The sequence below is a fragment of the Plectropomus leopardus genome, chromosome 3, assembly GCF_008729295.1.
Source record: "Plectropomus leopardus isolate mb chromosome 3, YSFRI_Pleo_2.0, whole genome shotgun sequence".
NCBI lineage: Eukaryota > Metazoa > Chordata > Actinopteri > Perciformes > Serranidae > Plectropomus > Plectropomus leopardus.
Window position 1 is genome coordinate 6,570,756 of NC_056465.1, and position 27,992 is coordinate 6,598,747.

The 27,992-nt window shown below is 41.5% G+C and overlaps 2 protein-coding genes across 2 annotated transcripts in view; one reads left to right on the forward strand and one right to left on the reverse strand.

Moving 5' to 3' along the window:
- The window catches only part of LOC121963369 (desmoplakin-like), a 54,287-nt gene extending 44,668 nt beyond the window's left edge, over positions 1–9,619 (reverse strand). Inside the window, exon 1 of the mRNA XM_042513664.1 lies at positions 9,591–9,619. The gene's annotated coding sequence lies outside the window, so the exon portion shown is untranslated. The remainder of the gene's footprint in view (positions 1–9,590) is intronic.
- On the forward strand, positions 204–27,940 carry LOC121963392 (solute carrier family 22 member 23). The gene is made up of 10 exons (XM_042513682.1): positions 204–1,283; positions 3,747–3,850; positions 5,563–5,717; positions 19,743–19,929; positions 20,199–20,326; positions 21,956–22,058; positions 22,259–22,485; positions 24,403–24,435; positions 24,602–24,725; positions 26,104–27,940. The coding sequence occupies exons 1-10, from the start codon at positions 855–857 to the stop codon at positions 26,522–26,524; spliced, it is 1,911 nt and encodes a 636-aa protein (XP_042369616.1). The 5' UTR covers positions 204–854; the 3' UTR covers positions 26,525–27,940.
- The last annotated feature ends 52 nt before the right edge of the window (positions 27,941–27,992 follow it).

Consider the following 27,992-nt stretch of genomic DNA (forward strand, 5'->3'; position numbering starts at 1 on the left):
AGTGGAGAGGGCAGAGGCTGCACAAAGGGGATCATTGTTGCCTGCAGATGCCCGTCAGTGGTGCAGTCGCCCTTTGAAGGCGCTCCAATCGCAGTACATAGCGCGACCGAGGGAGGGCGGGGCTTCACCCCCCCCCCCCCCCGACCACCACCCCCCCCCCCCCCCCCCCCCCCTCTCCCCCCAGCCCCGCTTTAGCACTGTGTCCCATTGACTAGACGGCGACAAACCGAGCAGCGTATTCTACCACGTCTCTAGTCACGGTCAAAGTGGACCTGTGATGACTTGGAGCTCGGATATTCTGGACTGGAGACACTAAGTGATGCGCAACTCCAGGGGGTCACCGTTTGGACAGGTATGAGACCTGTGGCGCTCATGGATGAAGGACCAGCAGATGTTTAGTGGATCCCAATGTGGATGTAGCTCCATAACCTACTTCTTCACCAGCAGCAGGCCTGGCCCAGTTCAGCTCCACATGGATGGATCCCGCTGGAGGAGCTGTACTCATGGAATACAAAGCCCGTGCTGGTGAGCATGCCTGCCTGTCCGACTCCACTCCTCTCCGGGAGCATCTCCACAGCCCTCTCCTCCTGACACAGCCTCTCCACTCGGACATCCCCTGGTCGCTTCAAGCCCCCTCGCCATGAGGACGGGTGCTCGGTGATTCGGTGCCTCTGCACGCCTGCACGGACCCCTATTTTTGGATCGGGCTTTTGTTGGCTACACACGGGATTTATCTGCACTGTGGGCTTCCTTTGTGTCAAAGGGCTTAACGCAGAGTGCGCGGACGGCAGCAGAGCGGGGGCTTTGCTTCACCCGCTGTTGCGCCCAGCTGCTCTCTTTGTGGCCGGGCCGTGATGGCAGCCGGCCGGCCGGAGGCGCAGGACCACCCGCCCGAGAACGGCTTCACCCCCCTGGAGCACCCAGTGCCCCGGCTGCTGCCGCACATCGACGGCTCGGTTCTGCCGTCTCTGGGGGGTTTTGGGAAACATCAGAAGCAGCTCGTGGTCCTGACCTGGATACCGGCATTGTTCATCGGCTTTAGCCAGTTTTCAGATTATTTCCTGCTGGCGCAGCCCAATGGCACGTGCGTGCAACCCCTCACTAACGAGAGTAACTGGACCGCGGCATCCCCGCCGGTCACCGTCACCGCTGGCGCGCCCGCGCTGCAACTCAATGGCAACGGCACCGGGGAGGGATACGGCGACGGCAGCGGTATGCTGTGCGCCTGCAAGGAGTGGAGGCTCGAGCTGCAGACGGGACTTAGTCAGAATGTGGTTACCAAGGTAACGAGTGAGCACCAGATAGACCATCAATGTTATCTTTCTGACAGAAAAGACTGTTCACCATCATCATCATCACCAACCTCACCACACAGCGTCTTCATCATCACTGCCTCTCTCAGTTCACAGCAGAGGCTGATACACAAGAACCAACACAGCTTATTGACAAGTTACCCACTGACCTCAATATGAGAGGATGTGCATGTGTGTGTGTGTACAGCAGCTGATGACTATGGTGTAGCTTGGCTTAGCGATATGGTTAAAGTCAGTATCACAATAATAAGACTATTTTTTGACATTTATACGTCACAATTTGGAAAATTAATACCAAATCACACATAAAATTATCACTTTGATGTTCAGTTCAATGCACTGTGTTCCACTGTTAAGTGTCACATCACACAGTGCACTTAACATGTGCAAGGACTACCCACTGGGCAAAACGGGCAACCGTCCCACAGCCAGAGAACCAGGGATGGACCAATACATCCTTTTTCCTCCTGATACTGATTTCAACATCTCATCTCGCTGTATCTGCACATTACTACTGAGTACTACATCCTAGTGAATGTAACTGTATTTACGTGGCAGATATACCAATTTGCTTAATAGGATTGGTGTGTTGTTGCCCAGAACTCCAGGGATGCTGAAACCTCCAGATTTCGAGATCAAAACCTCTGGCATTTGATTGTTAATTTATTAGGGAAGATGCAACAATACAGCAGTTACACAATAAAGGCCTTAATGGGCCTTAAAAGTTAACCTTGAAACCCTTGAAATCTATGTTTTAAAGAGGGTCTCTGTGTCAAAATCCAGTTTATAAACTTTAACAGTTCATAATTTATCTAACAATTTTGCGGCCCAAAAAAGGCCTTGTCACGTTTAGCAGTTAAGTTAAATATGGAGTGTAAATTTATATAGATTCGGTTTAGGAAAAGAAATATGGTTGAGCATTTTCAAGTTACATACCTAATTGAAGGTTACGTAGGTTAGGTTTAGGCAAGTAAAGTTACATAGGTTAGGTAAAAGAGACATGGTTGGGCGTTGTTACATTACGTACTAGTAAATGGAAATTTACGTACTTACAATGTTGCGTAGGATAGGTTTATGCAAGTAAAGTTACGAAGGTTAGGTTTAGGAAAAAAAAATGATTGGGCATCGTCAAGTTACGTACTTAGTGTAAAGTTACATACTTAGTGTAAAGTTACGTAGGTTAGGTTTAGGAAAAGAACCATGGTGACAGCGTAACTTAAAATAATAATGGCTTTAAAGGCCCTGAACACTGGTCTCCAGGGGCAGAATCCTGTGATTGCTTGACCCATCTATGCCCCTGCCTACCTCCTCACGTGGACCTTTTCTCTTTGCTATTTTCTCCTGTCAACGCAATGGTCACATGATTGCAGGCTTCCCAGTTCTATACAAATTCTGGTGCATTACTTTTCATAGTTATACGTACGAACAGTGCACAATATCATGCTAATTTGTTGCATATATTTAAACTATTGTAATCACTTTAGAAAAAAGCAAAGACAAACTGTTCACGTTGTAGAGAGTGGGGGAAAAAAAGGACCCCCAGGGACGCATGGTAGGTTACTCCAGCTGTCCTCTGTGTAAAATACAAAACTTTACTAGAGTTTTGTTTCATATTTGATCTAGACGACAGAATTTTGTAAAATGATAAAACTGTAAGGTCATATCACCAAAGCACCATTCCACTAAAAGTTGATATGTATATGACTGATATCTGTTTTCTCAGATAATGCCCCTGCTAATAACTTGTACGTAATAAACCTATACTAACAGAGTTCTCAACATCGCAACCGGCCATTTCACCACCAAAACCATCAGTCGTAACCAATAACCATCTCCTATGCTCCTCCGCACAGTCGGTGGTTCAGCGGGGAGTTCAGTAAATCATTGTTAAACACCAACACTATTTTCACACACAGCTGAACTGCTCTGCCGCACTCTTGCAGATACTCAGATCACAGTCGTGCACAAATACAGAGTACACATCGTGCGTCCACATGTGTCCTTGGCTGAGTTTCAGATGCTGAGAGCTGCAGCGGTGTGTGCACTGACCCATGGGCTTTAGAGGAAAGAGTGGAAAGCTATCGATTTCTGTTATTATAGACACGCGTCCACATTCACACACATGCCTCTCTTTTTCCCTCAAACACTTTCTCTTTTTGCCTTCGAGATGCAAATTTGAAATTTCAATAGCGTACATAACATGTTTGCACATTCATCAACCTTCATGAATTATCAAAAGTTAAAGTCATAGTTTGACAGACTTCTGAGGACAGAGGCCCACGTTTCTGTGTATTTCTGTGTGTTTCTGTGCAGCTTTCAGATTAAAGCTGCTCAGCTGCTGATGTTTAATTCCCTTTTATCTTGTTGTGGGTGGTTTTCTCTAAAAAGTTGACTTTGAGTCCTTCCCCTCTCTGTGTTTGTCTCCTGTTTCAGTGGAACCTGGTTTGTGACTCAGCCTGGAAGGTGCACATTGCCAAGTTTTCTTTGCTGGTGGGCTCCATATTTGGCTACCTAGTGATGGGTGTCATGGCTGACTGGTAAGCTGTCTCTGTCATGTCATGTCTGCTTCTTTACAGCTTCTATTCATTAACCCTAAAATATCCATTTATCTAAGACACTAAAAAAGCGTATTTTCTCACTTAAATCCACTGGTGTCTAACTGTGTATCGTTTTAATTGTATTTATATAGGTTAAGAGATATTTGTAGGATTTCTGTCCCCATCACGAAACAATGGAGGACAATGGAGTTTTGTTTTTGTGCTTAAATCTTGAAAAAATAAATCTAAGCACGACTAAGAGTTGTAGAGCAATGCTAATAACTCTGTCAGGCTGTACTTTGGTAGTGGTGTGTGCAGAGATAATGGTAATGGTGCATTCCATTGGAAAGTTGGAATTTCCCTGTTCATAGTCTTTTTAATTTTTAATAAATTTTAACCGGAACACCCCCTGAAATTGGATTTCTAACTCAGAAAGTCAGAGAAACCTTATCAAACCTGACCTCCAAAAAAATCCTATATGAGTGCTCCACCTTCCACCTTTGAAAGTAGTAATTAAAAAAATACTAACATTTGTCTATTTTTGTTATACACACAGTCCTGTCAAACTCATATCTGTAGACATGTTGCTACAGTGTTTGTATTTGCAAAAATTCAGATGAATGCATTGTTATCAACTAGTATTGCTAACAATGGCCAACTTGGCGTGAACTGGTTATGCCAGCTTATGAGGTAAATGGAAAGCAGCTCAACATCAACATGCTAGCATGCTCACAATAACAGTGCAAACAGACTTTAGAAAGTATGTTTGCTAATATTTGCTAATTAATGTTATCAGATTATTAGATATTAAGTCATAGGTATTGGGGAAATAAAAAAATACCTCCAGATAGTGCTAAAGGAAATGTCAAAGAACTAAAAAAGTCTTTAAGAATCAAAAAAGTCTTTAGGAGTTTTCCTCTGGGGGCCATGAATATCTAAACCCATTTTCATGACAATCCATATGATACTTGTTGACATATTTTGATCTGGACTAAGATACCTATGCACTGACAGACAGTGCCATCCCTAGAACTAGTGGCTAAAAATTCAGCAGCAAAAACTCTTTCCAACAAAAAGAAAAACAAAAAAAGAGCCTTATGCAATAACATTTTAATATTCTTCTCCTAAATCTCTCTGACTTCTTTCCAATGTCCCGATCAGTCTGGCTATTCCACACTTACTGCCAACAGGAGAGAGATGTTCCAATAAACACAGTCAAGGAGATTGTAGTCAGACAGACATGTTAAAGAAATCAAATCATTCAAATTGCTTTTCCAAAAGCTCTGAGCACCATAAAAACAATATTAATCTATTAATAAACACCAAATCTATCTGCACAGCTACATGAAAAAATGTTTTTTTGTAATTGGGTGAACTGACCCTTTAAGGCACACTGTTGTCCGTTAAATTCACTGTGGCCGCATCTGCAGCGTCTGAGCTACCTCGTGGGAACAAAAAAAGTCCCTGCATTGTATTTGGGATCAGTAACCATGGAAACGATGTAAAGAAATGTGCAGGCCAAAGAGGCCTCAGCTTTGACCTGACCCATTGACCCACTGCCCCCCACTCCCCTCCCCCCCAAAACCAGGAAGTCCACACAGTCTGAAGCAAACAATGACTGGAAATGATCCCTTTCACATCTAAAGCTCCTTTCTCTCTTTGTGACAGTTTTTAAATGTCTTCTTTTCTCCCGCTTTTCTCTGTTTCTAAAGGTTTGGTCGACACCCGGTGTTGATTCTCTCTGTGCTTTTCATGCTGGTGTTTGGTCTGAGTGTTGCCTTCTCTGTAAACGTCACCATGTTCAGCACCTTGCGCTTCTTTGAGGGTTTCTGCTTGGCGGGCCTCGCTCTCTCCCTCTACGTGCTCAGTAAGTACATGCTGTCACCGCCTTGTGCCTGTCTGCCTCTTTTTTGCTGCTCTCCTGCTCCTGTATTTCCCCATTTGTGCTCTGTCATTTAGTTTGTTTAATTAATGTCATCATAAATGCCTGAGTGGTTTGGATCACTGGAAGGGACACAGGAAAATGTTTAAGATGCAAGAGGGGAAAAAAAACTACATTTGCTATATTTTTTTTCTTTGTCCCAACAACAATATCTGCAAACTGACCACAAACCCAATAACCTAAACTTAATCTTGACATTTTAATATTTAGTATTTTCACCTTGTAGTCTTCTGTGAAGTTTTTTTAATGTCTAGACTCCCCTTTACCTTCTGCTTCTTGAAAAAGTTTGATTTTTTTTATGATTGAAATCATTAATAAATAATCATTTATGTCCTAAACCTAAATAAACCAAAAAATAAGATACAAGTAAATAAATCAGGGACAATGATAGAAATAAGTCCAGGGCTTTATCATCCTAGCACTGACAAAGTCTGACATCTTACAATATATTAAAATGTTATAAATAAACCTAAAAAAAATACTATCCTTAAATCCATAGAAATGTAAGAAATAAATATATAAACTTTTAAACATAGCCTAAAATTGTGAAATTTTGAGACTGAAGTGTTCCCTCTCATTTTTAATGATTGCTGGAAAAAATATTTCCCTTGACCTGAACTGTATCCTCCCACAGCCTCTACAGGTTATAATGACACTTACTGTAGTATTTTTCAATATTTTTGGGACGTTAAGTAAAAATCCACTTGGTAGAAAGAAAATAGTTCCTGCATGAAACTGCTAACAGCAAGGTCTTTTGGACTATGTTGAGTAACAGGGTCATGATTTCTGGAAAGAGACATTGCTGTTGATTTTTACTTCTTTTTTTTTTTTTTTTGACACTTTGAGCACCAAAAGCTGAGTGCCATCTAGTTCCATTATATTTGAGAGAAGGCAGTGGCACTGCATAATCGGCAGTGGCGAAGGTGATCCTTGTGACACCAAACTGGCTGATAGCATTCTCATCTCTTTGGAGAATGCCTTCACTCCCCCACCACTGCATTCCCCACTGTCCCCTCTCCCTGCTGCCCTTCCCATCTTTCTTACCCTCTGCAGGCCTCCTCTCTTTCAGGCCAGCAGGAGATTAGTCATACATTATGCGTAAAGCGAGGGCAGACTTTGAGCTGGGGTGGTGGGGTGGGTTTTGTCCCTCTCAGCAGGAGTTCCTGATAAATCTCTGCTGAACTGCTTCTAAAAACAAACAAACAAAATGGACGCCTCCGAGCCGTCTGTCGAGAGGCTCCGGAGAGTTGAATTTAATCTGTGATGTATACAAAGGCAAAGTCAACACTAATAATGTTGTATTATGTCTCCCTTTAAGTCAAAGTCACAGTGGAGTGGAATGGGATTTATAGCCAATCTCATACGATGGGTATATGATGAAGACAACACTGTAGCCTATGGACTTAATATCTTGAGGAAAACATCTAATTGTGTTTTGTTTTTTTTTGACCAATACTGTGATATAAATTCTGATTATTTTTTATTAATGAATTTCAGGCCTGTATTTATGCTTACTACACTGTAAAGCCATCCTCTCCATTTGTCTCTATAGTTTGCCCATTCATGTCCATAGACTGTATTCTAAAAGAAATGGACGTAGCCACTTTGACATCATCCACTGGCTTGTGGACTTTATTTTTGCTTTTTTGCTGACACCATCTTGTTTTTTTTGGAGCTAGCAGTGACCACATTTAGACGTGAGGATGAAGCTATGGAGGAGCAAGGGGTGGATTAGGATCAAACCAGAGGACACTATACATGCCCACCAACACCAGCAACCTGACTGCACCTAGCAAACGCTAATTTGTCAGCTAAGGCTAGCACTAGCATTCTGCATGCGTAACCTACTTTAACTGTGTCATTAATTTGGATACTAATTTTAGCTAGCAAAAAACAGGCTTAAAACAAAACATAGGCCAACTCAGCAGAAAAATGAACAGGTGACTCCTTAGGGCCTGTCCACATAATGTTTTTCTTCAGCAGAAAAGCAGCAACGTGGCGCAGGGCAGCACTTCATAGAATATTTGACAGGCTGTGCGTGGCTTTTGTTTCAATTACAACAATGTTAGCTACATTTCGCCAGCCATTAATGTTAGCTATGTAGCTAATGCAATGCTATGTTAACAGTGGGTTGACTACACAGTTAACAACAAGCTCACAACAGTATAGTTATGAAAGCGCAACACTTACCAGCTACTTCCAGTGTCCATCGGCTGATCTGCTGCCACAAATAAGCTTCTCTGTCTTTCTTGTGACTGTAGCTAAGAAAAGTTCCAAGATTTTAAACTCGAGGCTGCCTCACAAAAACGACAGAGTGCTCGGAAATATGACGCTAGGTGTAGTGCTATTTGTCTATGAGGCGGAATGTGGGACATATGCTCTCTCCTTATTGGCAACAATTGAAAAGAAAAATGCTAGTCCTAAGAAAAAAATGCTATCTGGACACGGACATTAGAGTCTCTTTTTGTACAAGGGAATGCTGAAAAGTGAATTTTTAGGTGACCAAAATGTTAAAAACTGAAAACGCTCTGGAAGAGGGAAAGTTCAAAGACAAAAACCCCAGCAACATCTACGGCTATGTAATGCTATACCTCTATTCTGATTGAAAGTAGCCACGCCCTAAAGCATAGCCTTCTTTATCGTGTATTTTACTTTTTTCTTTACATTATGTGGACAGGCCCTAAGCGATCAGCTGTTAGTTTATCCACTGAGTAGGGCCTATGTTTTTTTTTTAAACAGTTTTTTTTGCTAGCCAAAATTAGCATCCAAATTAATGGTTAAAGTGAATCATAGATGCACTTTGTGAACCAAGCCAGCCAGCTAGTACTAGCCTTAGCTAATAAATTAGCTAGGAGCAGTCAGGTTGCCTGCATTGGTGTACAGTGTCATCTGGTTTTATCCTAATCCACCCCTCGCTGCTCTATAATTTACAAAATGAGCATCAACCTATATTGAGGAAACTACTTGAAACTAGTGATTGAGACTATAAAATCATCAGGAAAAAGTTAACTGAAGTAATAGAACAGGTGAGAAGTAGGGTCATTGTCTCATTGTCTACAATACATTGGACATCTTTTTACAGTCAGTGGAGTCGCCCCCTGGTGGCCATTAGGAGGAATGCATGTTTAAGCCTCCTCTGCATTGGCTTCACTTTTCAGACCCGGAGGCTTCGTCCACTTCTTAGTCAATCTTCATTTCACTCACTTTACTTGTTTCTGTCCTGTTATTTCAGTCTGTTTGTCAAACACAAATACATGTAATGGGAGGCAATTTCTATATGTCACTTGTCTGTATGCTCACTGCTGACAATGACGGGATAAGTAACTGTGTGTGTGTGTGTGTGTGTGTGTGTGTGTGTGTGTGCGTGTGCGTGTGTGTGTGCGCACGTGTGTGTGTGTGTGTGTGTGTGTGTATTGAGTGTCTCTGGGAACAGAGGGAACAGATTTTATGCATGCACTTTGAAGTGCAACAAAAAACATGCTAGTGTGATTGTGTGTGAGGTGCAGATGAATACAGTAGGAGGAACAGTCGTCTCTCTGCCACAGAATGAGTCGCTTTGAAGTAAACTCACACGATGACAACAGATAATAGACACTGCCGTCCCATTAACAGTAAAAAGGCATGTAGAATAGCAGCACACGCATTTGAAGCTTCCAATAAACACATCCTCAAAGGCTGAATACATACTGTACTAATGCATGAGCAGAGACGAAATGCAACCCACATTGCAATTTTTCAGTACTCTAAATGAAAGCGACACAGATACAGAATAAAATATAAAACTTCTCATCACTGTACCTTGTTTCTCCTTTCACTGCTTGCCAGGAGAGGTACACCAGGCAGTCACCCTGCAGGACAGAAACAGTGCAGTCCATCAGTGTTTTGGCAGAAACACATTGTTTTGTTGTATTGGCTCTGTATTGCAGTACATTAGATTTGAGATGATAAAATAACTGTGAGGTTAAAGTGACTTTAGGCTTTATTTCAAGGTGTTGACATCCATATTGGGTGAACACTGGACTCTTTTTAAACACAGTTCCACAGTTTTACGACAATTTATCAGGACTGTGATTTGAAACATACAAACTAGCTGTGGCCAAAGAAGAAGTACTTTAATCTTGTACTTAAGGAAATGCAGCAATACCACTTTGTAAAAATACTCAAATTAAAGTCCTATAATCAAGATTTCCCTCAAGTAAAAGTGCTTGTTGGGCAGAATGGTCCCTTCCAGGCAGTTACATTATTTTACTATTGGAATATTATTACTGATACTTTAACATCCAACCAACATTTTATGTTACAGCCCAAGATTGAGAACATTTTAAATACTTAAAGGGATATTTCAGATTTTTTAAGTGGTTTTGTTTGGGGCATTTAAACATAGTCAGTGTATTACATACAATAGATATCAGTTGGCACACCACTTAGGAGAAGTTAGGGAAAATCAGACGCTAAGCAATGTATTTCTGTGGATGGGGGTCAGACAAAATTCTACTTAAAAATTCAGTATCAGTTTGTGTACACTGTACTGTGAATATTTTCACTGTTTTGCCTCTCCGTTAGACAGCTTGTTTTAACAGGGAAGCCATTAACGACTTTATTTTCCCCATCAATGCTCTCGTCAAAGCCACCAGACGCGAGTGAAAAAAAACCCAGTGATTTTAGCTTGCTGAACACAGGAGCTGCTGGTCTACCACTGCATCAATCCATTAATTAGTTTGTGTTATTGGAGGACTGTGGTGAATCCAAACTAACCCTTTTAAAGGCCAACGTCACACAATAGCACAAACAAACTAACTGATGGAGGCAATGGTAGACCAGCAGCTCCTGTGTTCAGTAATGTTAAATCAATAGTTCTGCCTTTCGAGAGAGCAATAATAACAGCTTTGTTTTTCCTATGGGAATCAGTGTCTGGTGTCAGAGTATAGTGGTGAAAATATTCTTGATAGAGCATACAATTAAACTGATATCACTTTTTTTGTTTGTTTTTAGATGAGACTTTTTTAGGTGGCTAAAATGTGTGTTATTGCTGACCCTGCTTGTCCAAACTGGGGGCGTGACGATCCCAACCCCACTTAAAAAATCAAAACTACCCCTTTAATATACTTTTGGATCGTTTAATCACAGGTTTTGCTTGTTAAATTTTAATCTGCAATGTTACTGGGAACTAATGCAGTTATATAAATGTAGAAGTGCAAAAAGTACAACATTTCCCTCTGAGATGTGGTAGAGCAGAAGTATAAAGTAGTATAAAATGAAAAATACTTGAGTAAAGTAAAGGTATCATTAAAAAATTGTACTTGAGTACATGTACTTACTTTTTTTTCATTGCTGCAAAGGAGGCAACCAGGGAGTGTTTACATTCACATAAAATTAACACTGTAGCAATATATCCCTAGGCTCTTAGTTTTAATGGGCCAAAAGTAACTGAACAAGTGGGACACACTTAAATAAAGTCATATTTAAAAGGTGGTCTGGTTTATTACAACAAGTGCCTATTTCAGTGGTATTAACAATGGTTCCAGTCTGTTATAATAAGACTGTAACCACTAAGCAGCACCTAGTATTCAGAGGCAGTCTCCCATACTAGTGCTAAACAGAGTCGACCCCATCTCTAACTTCTGAGATCAGAGTGTGCTCAGGGTTTGTGGTAAATCTTGTCAATCTTGTCATGTATTGTCTGTTGTGTTACTCATGTGTCTAATGTCATGTTGATATTAGTCTATGTCTAATTGAGCATGCTGCACTGAAAGCAGCTTCAACCAACCTTGGTTGCATGGTCATTAATAAATGACTGATTGATTGACGGCTGCAAGGCAGGGTTGTCAAACTCATTTTAGTTACAAATATAATGTTATTACAAATACAGCCCAATTTAATCTGAAGTGGGCCAGATCAGTAAAACAATTGCATAATAAAACACCTTCAAATTTTCCCCTTCTTTTAGAGTACAGATGCACTAGTAAATTATGAAAATGTTTACAAAACAGATGATGAACAGCCTGAGAAGTGTAAAGCCAAAAAAGTGCAATTTCAAATATACGTCTCAATCCTGCTATGGATCTGGGCTGGGGCATGGAAAGGCAGCAAAATACGTCCTGCAAGCCAAAAAAAGATAAAATGTCTATCACAGTTATCAGATCTACCTACATGTTAGACTCTAGCCTTCTGTAGTTGTGCGCTTGCATAATTTTCTCATGCAATGAAGGTTTTTCCTTAAGCTTCGCATCTTGGTTTTCAAGGTTTTTTGCCTTCCTTCTGGCTTCCAGAAGGTGAACAACATAATTAGTCGGATTTAGGTCACGTGACTCACTTGGCCAGTCCAAAACATGCTACCACTTGTCCTTAAAAAAAACTTGGTTGCCTCGTCTGTATGTTAATAATCATTATCCCACTGCACTGTGCTAAAATTGTGGGGGACTGTGTGTAAAAAGGGCCAGATGTTAACACCCATTATGGATGTAAAAACCCTCAAATTAAAGCTGAAAAACAGCACTTTAACATCAGAGACTGTAGACTGCTGAGTACTTAATAGGCTGCAGCAGGAAGATCAGATAGAGAGACAAAAACATGCATGTAGCACACGTACACTGTATTATGGATGATTGTACAGTATGTATGCATGTGTCTGTCTTGCGGTCCATCTCATCGTGCCCAGAAATAATCTTTCTCCCTTCGTCTTCTCTTCCTCCTCTCTCCCGCTGTCACTGTAAATGCAGTGCTGAATTTTCTATTTCTAAATCCAGCAGCTCTCTGGCCCTTTCCATTTTCACTCTATGCTATCCCCCACTCTCCTCTGCCCCATTCATTCTATCCTCCTCCTCCTCCCTCTCTCTCACTACCATTTCATTACTGCCAGCACTCTCACCCTCACTTTCTCATTTTCTCGAGGCTCATTTGAAATCTCCCATCGTTGGGTTATCTCTCTGCAGCACGCAGGCAATAATAAACTCCACTGGAGCTGCCTGCAGAAGCTTTAGCTTGCTCTGCTAATGTAAATGTGTTGATTTGTGCATTGTGTGCATATTTGGTTGTTGCACCAATTCTGCATTCTGGGGTTTATTAGTTTGCAATTTAGCACATACCTCAGGACCGCCCTCTCGGAGCCGGAAAAAAGAGCTTCCCTTATCCTCATATCTTCTTCCTTGTCTTCCTCCCATCATGCAAACTCATCTGAAAAACAGATTCATATCAATACAAGAGCTGTTTGGGTAGGAAAGTATATAAAGACCTAAACTTGCACCCCTGAAAAATCTAACCTTTTGAGTGTTGGCTTTAAAAAGCTGTTCTTACAGCAGAAAGCAGATGTAGTCAGAGTGGATTTTCACAAGTTACAATGGATTGAAAAAGTATCAAACATGCATAGACACTTCTCAAACCACTTCCGCAGCATAACCCACCTCTTTGCCATTCATCTATCCATCCACTCAATATGTTCCCAACAGTCATTGCTTCTCAAAAAAATTGGCTACTTTATGTGGAGCTTTAGAGCTTAGAATGGCTCATTGTGTCACACAAAAGTCATGTATTTAGCTCAGAGCTTTAGATTTGAGACCAGAACTCAGTCAAACTTGAGATATATACATAAAGATTTGACTTGGACTGAATGTCTGGGAGTGTTGAGATAGTGGGTGGTCAGACTGAAAACAGCCCTGGGTTAAAATAAATAGCATGGGGCTGCGTGAGTGGGTGTGTGTTTGTTTCAGGAAGGAGGAAATTGAGGAATTCCAGTTTAAGTATTAAATCCATGAGTTTGTGGGCTTCTCAGACACAAGACCACCGCAATGGTTTATAACATTATGAGGAAGGATGTTCGTGTCTTTCAAATTATTACAGCGTCATTTGATTTTTGTTGCAATGACAGTCAAGACAGTTATGGGATTCATGCATGGGCAGATTATGAAACAATGGGCCCCTGGGCACAGATATATAAGAGACCCCACCACCTCTCATACAGGAGCAAGAAAAAAAAAACTTTGGGGTTGTTTTGCCTCTTTTTGTTGTTGTTTTGTGTCTCTTTGTAGTTGTTTTGCATCTTTTTGTGGTCATGTATCCCATTGTGTTTTTGTGTAGTCAATTTGTGTCGCTATGTGGTTGTTTTGCCCATTTTTATTATTATTATTATTATTATTTAGTTTAGTTATTTTGTGTCTCTCAACATTCCTTTGTGTCGATTTGTGGTCATTTTAAGTCTATTCATGGTTGGCACAGGTTAATTTAGGTGACATTTGACACATAAGGCTTGTGGGCCTGTGTCCCCTCAATAATCCATCCATGCTTTCATGTTACAAAGTCATCACTTGCAGATATTTGATTGGCAGCTGGAAAAGGACTGGAGAAATGTTTGCTTCTAAGAGTTCTCTGTGTTGGCAGAAGGACTGGCTTCATAACTCATACATTCGTTCTGAATGTCAATAGACTTAACTTGAGTTCTGACTTGATAAAAACCTGGATAATTACAAATTGATGAGACAGAATGAGGCAGACCTTGCAAAATGCTGGATCATAATTGTCACCATCCAGAGATGTTTAAGACTTGCATAAAGACTTGCCAACTGACTCGAAATCCCCTTTAAGGACTTGAGACTTGCTCTGGTATATATTTGACTTGAACTTGTGTGAAAAGACAGACTTGAGTATAGTTCTACTATATGTCGGAACAAAGAGTGTAGAATGTACTGCAGCAGTCATTTAAATATAAATATATTTTTATATATACTTTCTATATATGTGTATATATAGTTTCTGGTATGTTTTTTTTTCAAAAAATTGTGTCAATATTTGAATTCACAGTACATTCTGTGTATCCCAGCTGACTGGAGCTGCTGTAGTTACGAAAAGAAAATAATTCAAAGCCAGTTTTCAAGGCCTACAGGGAGTGAGCATTTGGTACATTTCAGTGTATTTTAAGTTTTCAGTGAGTGAGGTTTGCATGCACCCAAAGGAATTAGGCTGCAGATGCTTTTACACCAATGAGACAAGGTTAATATCTGTGTGTCTTTCTCGCTGTCTTTGCTCCTCAGAGACTTGGAGGTAATGACAAAGACATGCAGCATATATATGTGTGAGTGAGTGTGTGTGTGTGTGTGTGTGTGTGTGTGTGTGTGTGTGTGTGTGTGTGTGTGTGTGTGTGTGTGTGTGTGTGTGTGTGTTGAGCTGGGGGGATGACTACTGCAGACTCAGCTGAGGAGAAGAACTGTCCTGTCACGCTGTGCCCTTGTCAAACCTCCTGTTTCCCATCCCTGCCTCTCTATAAGTCCTCCACCAGGCAGCATTAAGGTAGACCATATCTGGACCTGCACCAAAGCATAACTGGCTACAAACTGGTTGCGGTGACTTCACATGAGTTTTGCCATCATTATTCAGAGACAGGTCAATCATATAAATAACCTCTGTTGCTATTGCCAGAAATGGTAGATATTTAATCAAAACTAGAATTACTGCCTATTAGTTGTATGCCTCCACAAACCAGTCAAGGCGCAGTTAAAGCTTACAGTCATGTCTCACCACACTCACATGTAGCCATGAGAGTTGACAATGCTTCAAAATATGGATGTTGCTGCAAAGAAGCTACATATTCTAAAAGGTAGATGCGTCGCACATCTTCAACCCAACAGCACGGAAGACCTACACAATCAGCACAGCTTCAAGGTGGACACCCAAGATTAGTGTCACCAGTTCTGTATCTGACCAAATGTCTTCCCTTCTGTTCCTAAGATATGACACTAATGGCCAGAAAAGTGTTTTGGCAGAACATTACCATATCACCATAAAGTTTTGGATATAAAATGTCATTGCTTCATCAAATAATTCTATTGAACATTATGTGTGATTTTTTGTCATATTAAGCCTATGAATTCCCGAGTTATGGCCTAAAATATGTTTTGTGTGGTCAAAGTGACATTTGACCAGTAAATTCCTATCAGTTCAGTGTTGAGTTCAAGTGGACCAAAATGCCAAAATTAAAGAAATTCCCCCAAGGTGCTCTTGAGATATTGCATTCACAAGAATGGGACACACGGACAACCTAAAAACCTAATGCCTCTGTCCTCTGTCCACAACTGTCATGGAGGCATACAAAGCAAAGAGAAAAGAGAATAGCAAGTAGTTGAGGATGAAACACAAGTCCTGCTTGCTGTGTGGAGAGAAAACTGTGCAGGTGGGAGCTGGGAATCCCGCATAAGTTGTTGCAGTGTAGAGAGAAAATTAAAAAAAAAAAAACCTTGACAACAGTGGAAAAAGTTGTTGACCACAAACACAGCAAAGGGGTAGACAGAAAAATGTTCCATTGGTTCACAAGTACGTAAGAACCAAATCCCCAAAATAGCCAGGTTACCATCCTATATGTGAAAAAAGAGCTGCAAATTCCACATTGGAGATGCTATTTGATATTTTTGCATGAAACATGACAATTTATCAATTATCAAGACAGCAACGTTGTCAGTCAACTAATCATTTCGGCTAATTGATATATTGTCGAATCATTTTCATCACTACATTTTGCCCTCTCTTTCAATCTATATTTGAAGTGCGTATCACCTCCTGCACTTTCCCCATACATTCACATCACACACAAACACCGACTGTGGTACTCGCTCTGAACTCAAGCTGTTCAGAAGCCAACTGTCTCTGCACCCCAGGCAAGGTTAGCTAGGGAGCAGCAGACAACACAAAGTGTGTGTGTGTTGGTGCTGTCAGCCATTTGTCACCAAAGATTAGTTTGGCCATTAGATCAGCTGCTTTTTGATGCCTCCTCTTTGTCTTTAGCCTCCCTTTCTTCCATTATGCTTTTTGTTTCCCACTCCCCTCTGCAACTGTTCATATGTCGGGACAGTGGAGAAGCTGCTGGGTAAAAGGAGGAGGAAGGAGAAGGGGGCGAGGAGGGTGGGTAGAGGTGGGGGGATGGTGGCTTTACAAAGGGTGAGGGAGCCACTTCAACCCTGATGAGTGAGAGGGAAGAGTGGGCAGAGGGGGGGGGTGGGGTGGGGGGGTGGGGGGGGTGAGTGAGGCAGGATCAGCCCACAGGGGGGGCAGTGAGATAATCAGCACAAGGAGAACCATTCTCCCACTCAGCTGGAACAAAAGGTCCTTGCCAGCGAGTGTGTGTTTGTGTATGTGTGTTTATATGCATGTGTATGTGTGTGTTGATATCCCAGTAGAGTCAGCGGGATCAGAAACCTCCCCAGAGAGTTGGGGAGTGGTTTTTGTTTTGTGAGGTAGGTTTAGAGATGCATTGCCTTTGCCAGGGTACAGCTTTTTTCCACTTGTCTGTGTGTTTGTGTGTCCGATCCATGCTTATCGACTGCTGTGGACAGCGGTAGCAGAGACACAGCGCTGTGCTGTGTGTTAGAACAAACAACAGAGGTGGAAAGTCACTGAAAACAGTGCATGCAAATCAGAGAAATCAGAAGCAGTAACTGGTGCATTAAAATAAACAGTGCAGAAGTCAAAAATCACAATATTAAACAATTTTTACAAAAGAAAAAATATTAGAAATATGTAGAAATCTGTTGTGAAAGAGCGGTACAGCTTTCTGCTGAAATGTGCAAAAGAAATATAGATTTGTAAAGCTTTAAAAAAAACTAGTGTGTATGATTTAGTGGCATCTAGAGGTGGGGTTGCAGACGTACAACGTACTGAAACTTCTACCGTGTGCCAAGCGCTTTGGAGAACTACAACGCGAATGGTCTTATCTAGAGCCAGTGTTTGGTTTGCCTCTTCTGGGCTTCTGTAGAAACAACATAGCAGAGTTATTAATAACATAATCCATCAGTGGTTCTCCAGGTCAAGGATGCTTCCTTGATAGGATAGGTTCTTCCAAGTCAGATCCTAAGGAAGCTAGGCAAGACTCCTTTCTAGCCTCCAGGGAACACACACATTGGAACAGGATAGCAAATGCCCAGATGTCCGTCTTTGAAGAGGCCCCAGCCTTCAGTTCCGTCATATTGTGTACGAAGTATTGTGGTCCTTCAGGCCCACTGAGGATACACATGCATCCCTGAAATTCTCTGAGGGAAGGACTCGGTCCTCGATACATTGGATACAAGGGTCCTGGACATTGGATCAATCCTACAGTGGGATTCGATGACATAGTCTCCTTGAAATTCAGTCATTTAAAGATCCTTCCTTGACTTTGAGAAGCATCACATTTCCTTCAATGTATTCTTGTCGGTCAAGGATACTTAACTTGCTTTGCTAAGGAGCCACTTTTGCAGAATGACAAGATGCCGGAGGCCGGCTGCAGCAGCCCCATACATGGTTCAAGGATTTTAGAACATTTCTAGGATTTTAGGACGTTTCTGGGACATGTCTAAGATTTTAGGATATTTCTGGGATTTTAGGATATATAGGATTTTAGGATGTTTGTAGGACTTCAGGTAATTTCTTGGATTTTAGGACATTTCTCAGATTTTAGAACATTTTTAGGATTTTAGGACATTAGGGGCTTACGTAGCTAGGACTTCTGTTGGGAGATGCAGGGATCCTCTAGTGGCACTGTTTTTGATAAACAAGCTGTATTTTGATGCTGTTTAATGCACTCTGACACCTTATGTGTACAAAAAGTACAAAAAGGGAAATTCTAATATATTAGAACTAGGAATTTAAAGAGAAAAATAAGCCAAACTGTAAAATTATTACTTAAACATCCATCACATTCAACACACCAACGTCCTTGGACAACTATGAGCAGACATACTTGTGTTGCACACATATTTTTCCTGCACAATGAGGGATTATTACAGATATTTCACATGTATTGCCCTTCATTTTTATCTTAATATAGTTGTTTGGCAACCTGGCTACACAGCCTGATTAAAAGAAACCAGAATTATCCTTTCAGAAAAACATTTGAGTGTGAGCCCTGGTACTATTTTTACATTTGGGTGTTACAACTTTTTACACTAATGGCTCACAGACAGACAAATTTGTCTTTCTGCTTTAATGCACAAAGACAGGGTGACGATAGAGAAGACAGGTTAAGGATTATGGGTCAATGTAATTTCCGTCATCTGTTTTGGTTCCTGCAGGGAGGGCTTTTAGATATTAACTTTAAACCTGTCTGTCTGGGGCTGAAGACAACAGAGATGAAGGGATTTCCAGTAATACCTTTATTTTTTCTTTCTCAGCTTTGTGTTCTTACTCAGTCATTTTCCTGTGTTTCTCTTATCTGAAAATCCCTGTCATCCTTCTTTATTTTTCTTTCCTTCCCTCTCTCCAAGTGTTTCTCTCTCTCTCTCTCTACCTCCCTCTTGCTAGTCTTTATTATCATTCCTCCAGTGATTCCGCTCATGAATGGAGGGACTTTCTTAATGTCCTTTAGGGGGAGAGTAATTTGTATTCCGCCCCTATCTTCCCACTTTCTCTTCTCCCTCCCGTTCCCTTTCCTCACCCTCTCTTTTTCTCCCCGAGAAATGGTGGCACGTGAGGCCAGGTTAGTGAGTCTCCCTCATCCTCCCTCCCTCCCACGATGGTCACCTTCAAAAAGACCTTGCCATATGGGCCAAGCCATCTGGACTGTACCATGTTAGAGGCAGTAGGGGAGGGGATGGGAGCCCGGTTGGGGGGAAATTAAGGGGCGGTTACAGTGAAACGCTCTCTGAGCAGCTGAACCCTCTCAAAAGCCTTGACGTGCAGTCCATCCTGGTTTTTTAAAGAGGTCTGGTGTTAAACTAGTGTGATCTCATGGGAAAGATCAGTAATAGGAGTCCTTAATAATTCAGGGAGGAAATTCAATACGATGGCCTCTCCATTAAACAAACACACTCATCACACTCTTCCAGGCCATTAAGGCTGCTGCTTAGTTTATGATGGTGATCACATCTATAGTCACATCCACACACGTGCAGCTCATGCATTATTTACTCCTCTCCACCGGTGACACTACTAGAATCTATATTTTATGTGAATCTAAATCTTCCTCTTTCACTTCTCTCCTTCTCTTCATTTTAGGGATTGAGCTTTGTTTGCCAGCCTGGCGCTTCTCCATGACCATGGTGGCCAGTTTTCTGATGGTGGGTGGGCAGCTACTGATGCCAGGGGTGGCCGCTCTGTGCCGCAATTGGCCAGACCGGGACGACTGGCAGGTCCTGCAGATTGTTATAATCAGCCCTTTCGTTCTGATGCTGCCCTACGTCTGGTGAGTCCCGCCCTCTGAGGAAATCCACAGTGGGGAGGGAGGAGGGGGGGTGCAGATTCTTGTTGCACTGAGCCAGGCGATGGCTTGTACAGTACACACTGCACAGTACTGAGCAGCCTCTGCTGCAACTTACAAACAATACGCTCTTTCTTCTATTGTTTTTTCTTCTTGCCCCATTTCTGTTTCTTTCTTCTTGTTCTTGCAAATCTGTTCTCATCCTTCTTTGTCTGTTCTCTCCATGTCCTTCCTTTCTTTTTCTCACTCAACAGGCTTTTTCCCGAGTCGTTGCGCTGGTTGCTGGCCACCCAGCACTACAGGCGGTCCAAAGCCATGATGCTGCGTATTGCCAGGAAGAACCAAGTTAACATGTCGACCGAGCCGAGTGGAGTTCTTACAGGTGAAGGACAACAAACAAAACCCATTTCCTTATGAATGTATACTTTCTTTGCTTAAAGGGATAGTTTAGATTTTTTGAAATGGGGCTGTTTGGGGTGCTTATCCATAGACAGTGTATGATATACAATAAATTTTAGTCAGCACGCCCCAGGTTTAGAGAAGCAGGCTTGATCCTGACATGGAAGCAAAGCAGTCTACTGCTGTGTATTGGGGTAAGCAACAATATGTAGCTTAGCCTCCTAAAAAACACTCCCATCTAGAAAATCAATGCCAGTTTAAATTTATGCTATATTCAGAATATTTTAACTGCTTTATCTTAATTTCAGACAGCAATTTCCAGCTGGAAAAGAAAGCTGTTATATTGTTCTTGTCAAATCCAGACTCCATCAAGAAAAGTTTGTGGCCTACGTCTGCCTCGATAAAGTATTTGACTTTGGCTTTTATAGGGTTAATTCCAATTCACCAAAGTCACACAATAACACAGACTAATTAACTGACCTATTCAGCAGTAGACCAGCAGCTCCTGTAATCAGCAACCTAAAATTACTGTATTTTTTCAATGGAGTCTGGTGGCTTTGATAAGAGTATTGATGGGGAACTGAAGCTGGTAAAAGCTTCCCTGTTGAAACGGGCTGTCTGGCAGAAAGGTAAAGTGGTGAGAATACTTTCATAATTGCATACACTTAAAATTATATTGATTTTTTAGGTGGAACTTTTTTTTTTAGTTGGCTTATCTGTTTTGTTGTTAACGTTGTCAGAAGCAGTGCATTGCTCAGCTTCCGTGTTGGACTTCAGCCTGCTTCTCCCAACTGGAGGCATGCCGACCAACATGTACTGTTTGTAACACACTGACTATTGAAAAGTACCCCATACAACCCACTTCAAAAAATGCAAACCATCCCTTTAATACACCTCATTATAGGAAATATTTTGAATTGACATCTATGTTATGTTGCTGCTGCTTCTTGGCGTGTGATGAAATGAACATGCAAGAAACACAGAGACCTGAGACACATACAAAGGCTTACAGATCTTGTATGCGTATGCATATGCGCAAATATTTCCCAACTGCTTCTATGACGAAATCACTTGCAATCAGACAAACACATACATCACCGGAAGATCAATTAAGTCTGACTTCTTTCTAAGGCTCCCACTAATGATCATATTCATTAGATTGATCTGTTCTGCGATTCATCATTTCATTAGAATTGTCAAAAAACAGTGAGATGGAGCCCAATGTTTACATCCTTAAATAACTTGTTTTGTCTGATCAACAGAACAAACCCCAAAGATATTCAGTTTAGAATAATATTGGGCAGTAAATTAGCACATTTGAGAAGCTTGGATGATCAAAAATGTCGACAGGTAATTGTCTTGCAACCGTGCAGTCTTTAAAGAAGTGACCTTAGCTCTCCCCCCTTGTCTTGGTGATTGATGCAGTGTTTCTGCCTCTCCCTGTGGCCAAGCAGACGGATAGATGATGAGAGTGGGCAAAGGGATGTGCTATATCTATCTTACACCCCCACTGCACATGAGCCTCTCTGTGCTAACGGTCCCTTAGCGGCCAGCCTCTCATTACCTTCTCTAAGGAAAGGTCTCAAGGTGTGCGTTTCATGTTTCTTACCAGAGCTGGAGCAGGAGCTGCACAAGAAACCCCAGAGGACCTGCATTGTCAAGATGATGAGCACCAGGAACCTGTGGAAAAACATAGTGGTGCTGTGTGTCAACTCGTAAGTGTGTTGTGGATAGTACAGTCCTTTTCTTATCAAAGTCGACATCCATTGTGTCAAGAGAGCATGAATTACACATGAACTCGTCCCCCAGGTAGAAATAAAGACATGTATGTGAGTGAAAACCCCACTCGCCCATGGCAGACGTGTCAGGTACCATGTCCACTTTCTGATTGTGTCTTTATGTGTTGTCTGCACAGGCTGACAGGTTACGGGATCCACCACTGCTTCGCCCGCAGCATGGTGGACCCGGAGGCCCAGCACACCGCTTTGTGCCACGCGGACTATTACACTATGGCTGGCATCGCCATGGCAACCTGCCTGGCACTTTGCCCCGCGGTGGGGCTGATGGGTCGGCGTGGAGGGCTGCTCACCTTCATGATCATAACAGCCCTGGCATCGCTACTACAGCTGGGCCTACTCAACTGTGAGTCATCACAAAGTCCTGCAAGACTTAGTTACTATTGTATCAAGCATCCTATCAAGCTTCATGCAGTTTACACTGATTAAACACTAAAAATTGGTTGTCATTTTTCAAATGATAAGTCTTTGATCTCTGACATCTTAGTTTTAGCTGATGATTGTTCATTTTGACACTTGAAATGACAGCTGTTGATGGCATATTTTATCAGCTGCACTCCTAGCTTTATAACAAAAAATGAATTATTTTCAATATAATTAATGAGTAGTAGTAGTAGATTATTATTACAATTATTATTATTATTATTATTATTATTATTTTATATATATATTATTATATATTTTTGGCTGATGGAAAACCTTGCATAAGGATCTAAACTATAAACTTTGAGGCTAAAATGTGCATGTTCTAGGTAAAAAGTATTTTCATAAGCGAGTCATGTCAAAGACTTGGAAGTAAAGGAGCAGGATTGTTGTTTCACATGTTTAATATAGTTAGCCCTAATTTTACCACATAGCACTTCAACAAAAAATATGTGTAATATCAGAGTGGTATTTCTTGCTGTGCCTAAGGATTGCTATAGATAAGCAGTTGTGAGAATATTAGTTAATATCTATATTTCTTTAACAAGAGACATGTTTCAAACACGAAGAGTTACCAATACATAGCAAATACCTTTCAAGCCAGTAGAAGGGCAGAGCTGCTAAAGTTAGCCTGTACGTTGATATAATGTTAGCATCATCCCGGATAAGCTCCCAGAACAAGGCTTTATCTAATAAGACTCAACAAAAATATACCCTTATCTAATGTTATGCTATCCCTTGGCCCTTGGAAGTAACTATGGTTGCAAATGTAGGCAATAAGTTAGTTAACATTAGCACCTTACCGCAGTAAAGCTGAAAAACCAACCCATTCTCACTTCAGGGCCACCAAAATGGCAGTTTGGTGGCTATGACACTCAAGTTACACCTCTAGCCTCAGTTTCGGATGTATCAGTTTTTGTGTCAATATCTGCTTGTTACATGCTACAGTGACCCTTCAAAATAACTTTAATGTTCAGGATACACAGATTTTGCCATCGTGTTTAGGCAACGAAAGTACTTGGTAAGGTTTAGAAAAAAAGATCATGGTTTGGGTTAAAATAACTGTGTTTTGCATCTCAAAGTATGTCAATTGACTCGACGTACTTCATGCCATGTATGTCTCATGATGTTAACTATGCAACATGTTAAAAAAAATAAAAACCTCTAGATTGACTTTTGATTTCACACAGGACAAGGTCAGCAGTCTCCTGGGTAAAAGTCCTGTGTTTGTTTGACCCATCCAAAGCCTCCCTTATACCTCCAGCAGACCTTCTTGTTTTTTATACTTTATCAATGTAGCAGTTAGTTGAAAGCAGGATGAGTCTCATATAAATGCTAAAGGGTACCTTGTGCATCACTGTCACCCTCCGAGAGCCACGCTGCTCCGTGCACTTTGCTTAATCTGCATTTAGTCATAAGCTTTGATGGACCTGCTATGCATATTTGTGGTTGTTAAGCTATAATTGAACTGTGGTTCTGGAAAAGGCTTGGAAAAGGTATGTCAGAAAAATCAGTTTAGAAAGTTCTGAACATTATTGGAAAGCAGAAACTTGAAATTCAACTGTAAAGTTAAGTACTCCCTGTTTCCATCCCTGTGTCGTTAAAACAGCACTGACTGCAGTTAGATTCTCGGTCTGTTAGGAGCCTCCCCTCATTCTCCCTTTTCTGACCTACATATGCAGCGCAGGAGTCATTATTTCAGGCTTCAGTGGTAAACTGTTCAGGGTTCTCCTGAAGGCTTTTTTTCATTCTGCTTGTTATGAGTCAGCACTGTGCTGCCCTTTGTGCTTACTAATGACGTCCTCTCCTCTACTCTCCAATGCTCACTAATGGAATCTAGTGATTGGGAAGTACAGCCTTCGCCATGACACAGGTACACCCATGCTACATTGATTTGTTTTATATTGTAGTCTAATTTAAGGTCTCTGTGCAATAATACATTATAAACACCTTAATTTGTGGCCAAATCAAATGAGCTGCTTATGTTTCATGTTGGGTGTTTCTGGAGCACTTACGTCCTTCTGTCCTCCTCTTGCCAGTTCTACGGGACACCCTGAACAGGAAATTCTCGGTGGCCTTCTCCATCATCGGCATGTTCTCCTCTCACGCAGTCAGCATACTCAGCATTTTCTTTTGTGCTGAAATCACTCCTACTGTCATCAGGTGAGCCTAGATGGTCATAAACACAAAATACAACACTTAGGGGAGCCCTCTGCAGCAGGCGAGCCCCACATCGTATCCAAAATCAATTCTTATTTGCTACCTATAGTGTACTATGAGACATTCTACTGCAAAATGTGTGCACTGCAGGCCCACTTTGTGTCCCATAGCTGTACTACAAAGTAATTTTAAGTTTGTTTGAGTATGTAGTGTGCTAAACATACATGTAGAATTCCCTCCAGTCAGAAAAATGTGAGCATCATCCTTTATTTTTTGACTGGTGTTTTGCTACAAAAATGTATGAGGTCTTTGGAAAAACTTAGCTATTTTTTGTGTTTAATTGACAAAATGGTAAAATAAATTGGTATCAAACAGTACAACAATTACTATGTAGTCCATTCTATGTAGTGTTAAAATGTATTCAGTAGAATGTTTGGACACAGCTTTGTTTTTTGTTACTTTGTGGCTCCATCTTGTGGAGCAATTTTGACCGCCAGGCGGACATGGACACGATGCCCAGGAAAGATTCAGTACGCTTCAAAAAACCTTAAAAAGCAGAAGACTTTATACCTACTGTGTGGCCACACTTAAGGGTGGGCCCAAAAGTCTGCCGCAAAAGAGAAGGATAAGGCAAGATGGATGGCACGGATGGGGTACATACAAAACTGAAAAGAAAAAACTAAACAAAAGTTCACAATTGGTTAATCACTGTGTTAAGAGGACATAACGGTTTCAGAGTTACAACAATGATGGACTGAGCATCCAAAAATGGATAAAATGAACTGAAGTCATAAGAGGCCACATTTTAAAACAACAAAACATCAAAACATTTACAAACTCTCACACAACTCGTTCCGTATGATCCAAGTCTCCTTTATGCAGGCATTTGCTCAGTATTTACCAAACACATGCATTCTTGCTTACAAGGTACTATTTAAAACACTTCAACTAAACAGTATTAGGCACACTACTCGTCTATGCCTTTAATTCTTCATGCGTCAGTGTTTTAAATGTCATGGTTAGGGCAAAAAGGCACGTGTTTGGGAAATACTGAGCATTCAACAGGATAAATGAGACTTGGATCACACTGAAAGAGTTGTGTGATTGTTTGTAAACTGATGTTTTGACATGGTTTTGTTGACAAGGACCCCTTTTATTCCAGTTTATCAAGATTTTTTTCAGTTTTTGGATTCTTTGTTTATCATGGAGGCATGCAAGCAAAGCAAAGTTATATTCACAAATTCAAAGTAACACAGGGTGAGTGACTGATATACAAATTGTCATTACAGAGAAGGAAGTCTTCCTTTAAGAGCTTCTATTACTTTTAGTCACATCAGAAGACATAGATCACTGATCTGCTACTTCCTCTCTCTCTCTGCAGGGGTGGAGGGTTGGGCCTGGTCTTGGCTAGTGCCGGCTTCGGCATGCTCACCGCACCCATCATGGAGCTTCACAACCAGAAGGGCTACTTCCTGCATCACGTGATCTTTGCCTGTTGCACCCTGCTGTGCATCATCTGCCTGCTGCTGCTGCCCGAGCCGCGGGGCCAGCCCCTGCCGGAGAGCCTGGCTGACGGAGAGACCTTCACCCGTCAGACACTGCTCCACCCAGGAGAGCAGCACCTCCTTCTCACCAAGACTGACGGGGACTACTCCCGTGTCCACGACACGCCGTTACACCTCACAGCCACCGGCGGCGCTACAGTGGCAGCAGCAACCGCTCTGGCAGCGGTGCCTGCCTCGTACGCTCTGGCCACTGGTGGGGAAGTGATTGGAAATAGTGCCATAGCCAATGGGGTATGAGCATCCTAGCAATAGTCTACTACCGTGCTAATTATTGCTCAAAGCATTAACCTGACCCGAATGGTCATTGAACTTATGAAGAAAAACTTTTAAGGGAAAAAAAGAATCTTTCAGATGAACCAGATGAACTATTTGAATGGTGAGGTTTGAAACGGTGACGATAATAAATTTGTGTAGTTTGTAGTGACTATGATTCATTCAGGAGTTGCCAAAAAAATATCGTACTGGACTAAGTTGATCTGAAGTCAATGTGTGTGTTAAATAATATGAAAGTCTTCAGTGGTGTTGGTGGTTTTCTTGCGCTGCCGTCCGCTCTGTCGAGAATGATTAAAACAAGCCGACGCAGGCAAGCGAGAGGGCAAAGTAGAGCAGACGAGCTTTCAATAAGGTGTGCTCTGTGAGTTTGTAGTTTTGACTCGTTGAGAGAGGATTTCACTGCATCTTATAATTCTTTATAAGTTACTTTGCACTAAATGTCACAATCAAGTGTTTGTGATTTTCAGCCAACATGTTTGAGATCCAGGGATTGGCTAAACCACTACCACTCTTTTTTGCATGAAAGGGCACAAACAGTTTTACATGTTTTCTCCTGATCTGTGGTCCCTCTACTAAAGTCCAATGTGGCACTTTATCCTCAGAGATGAGGTCAGTGTAGACACTGAGTTTTTGAAAGAAAGCATTGCTGTTGTTGGTGTGGGTGTATGATGGTTGTCTGATGTGAGGAACAGCCGGAGACCTTGGCAGACTGTAAGTGTAGCCTGTAGAGACTGCGGGTAATGCTGAACAAATCTGAGATCTGAATGGACATTAGAGTGGCCAGTCAGTGTACTACTGTATGTCTTATGACGCATCTCAGCATTCAAATGGCTTTATCATGGTGGCTCTGTTCTTTTAAACATAACAGAGTATGTAATTTCAAGAAAACCAGTATTTATTTTGTCATGCTGCCAAGGGCAATTTTGTTGCTTGAAATACCTCCTTAATTAGCAGATATTTCCAACTCTCACTCCTTGTTCCCTGTACTGTGGTAATGTTGTAATCCTGCTCCTAGGATGTGTAACTCTAGCCAGAAAGCACAATATTTTACAGTTTTTTGAAATAAACGTTTGTGACGATTAGAATAGAGCAGCGTCGTCTGCGTAGAACCTGGCCTAGTTGTGATCAGTGTACATTTATACACTTTACTGCGTAAGTATCCCTTAGGACTGCATAAAAATGTAAGGTATATATACATGTGCCATTCATTCATAATGTATGGACCATCGACTTTTTATAGGATATAAGCACAGAATAGATCAACCATCCCATACATCATTTTTCATCCAAATATACCTGAATCAACACATCCTCCATATTTTAAATCATGTTTAGTACACAGCACGTGTTTTGAACACCCTGTATGGTTTACTAGTTTGTATGTTTTCAACAGTTAAACTCTCGGAGAAAAAAAAAAAAGAACTCAACCACT

Excerpts from the sequence above, each read along its gene's own strand:
- LOC121963392 (XM_042513682.1), top strand. The coding sequence starts at position 855 with ATGGCAGCCGGCCGGCCGGAGGCGCAGGACCACCCGCCCGAGAACGGC. Across the intron at positions 3,851-5,562 it reads ATGGGTGTCATGGCTGACTG|GTTTGGTCGACACCCGGTGT; the intron begins GTAAGCTGTCTC and ends CTGTTTCTAAAG. Across the intron at positions 24,726-26,103 it reads ATCACTCCTACTGTCATCAG|GGGTGGAGGGTTGGGCCTGG; the intron begins GTGAGCCTAGAT and ends CTCTCTCTGCAG.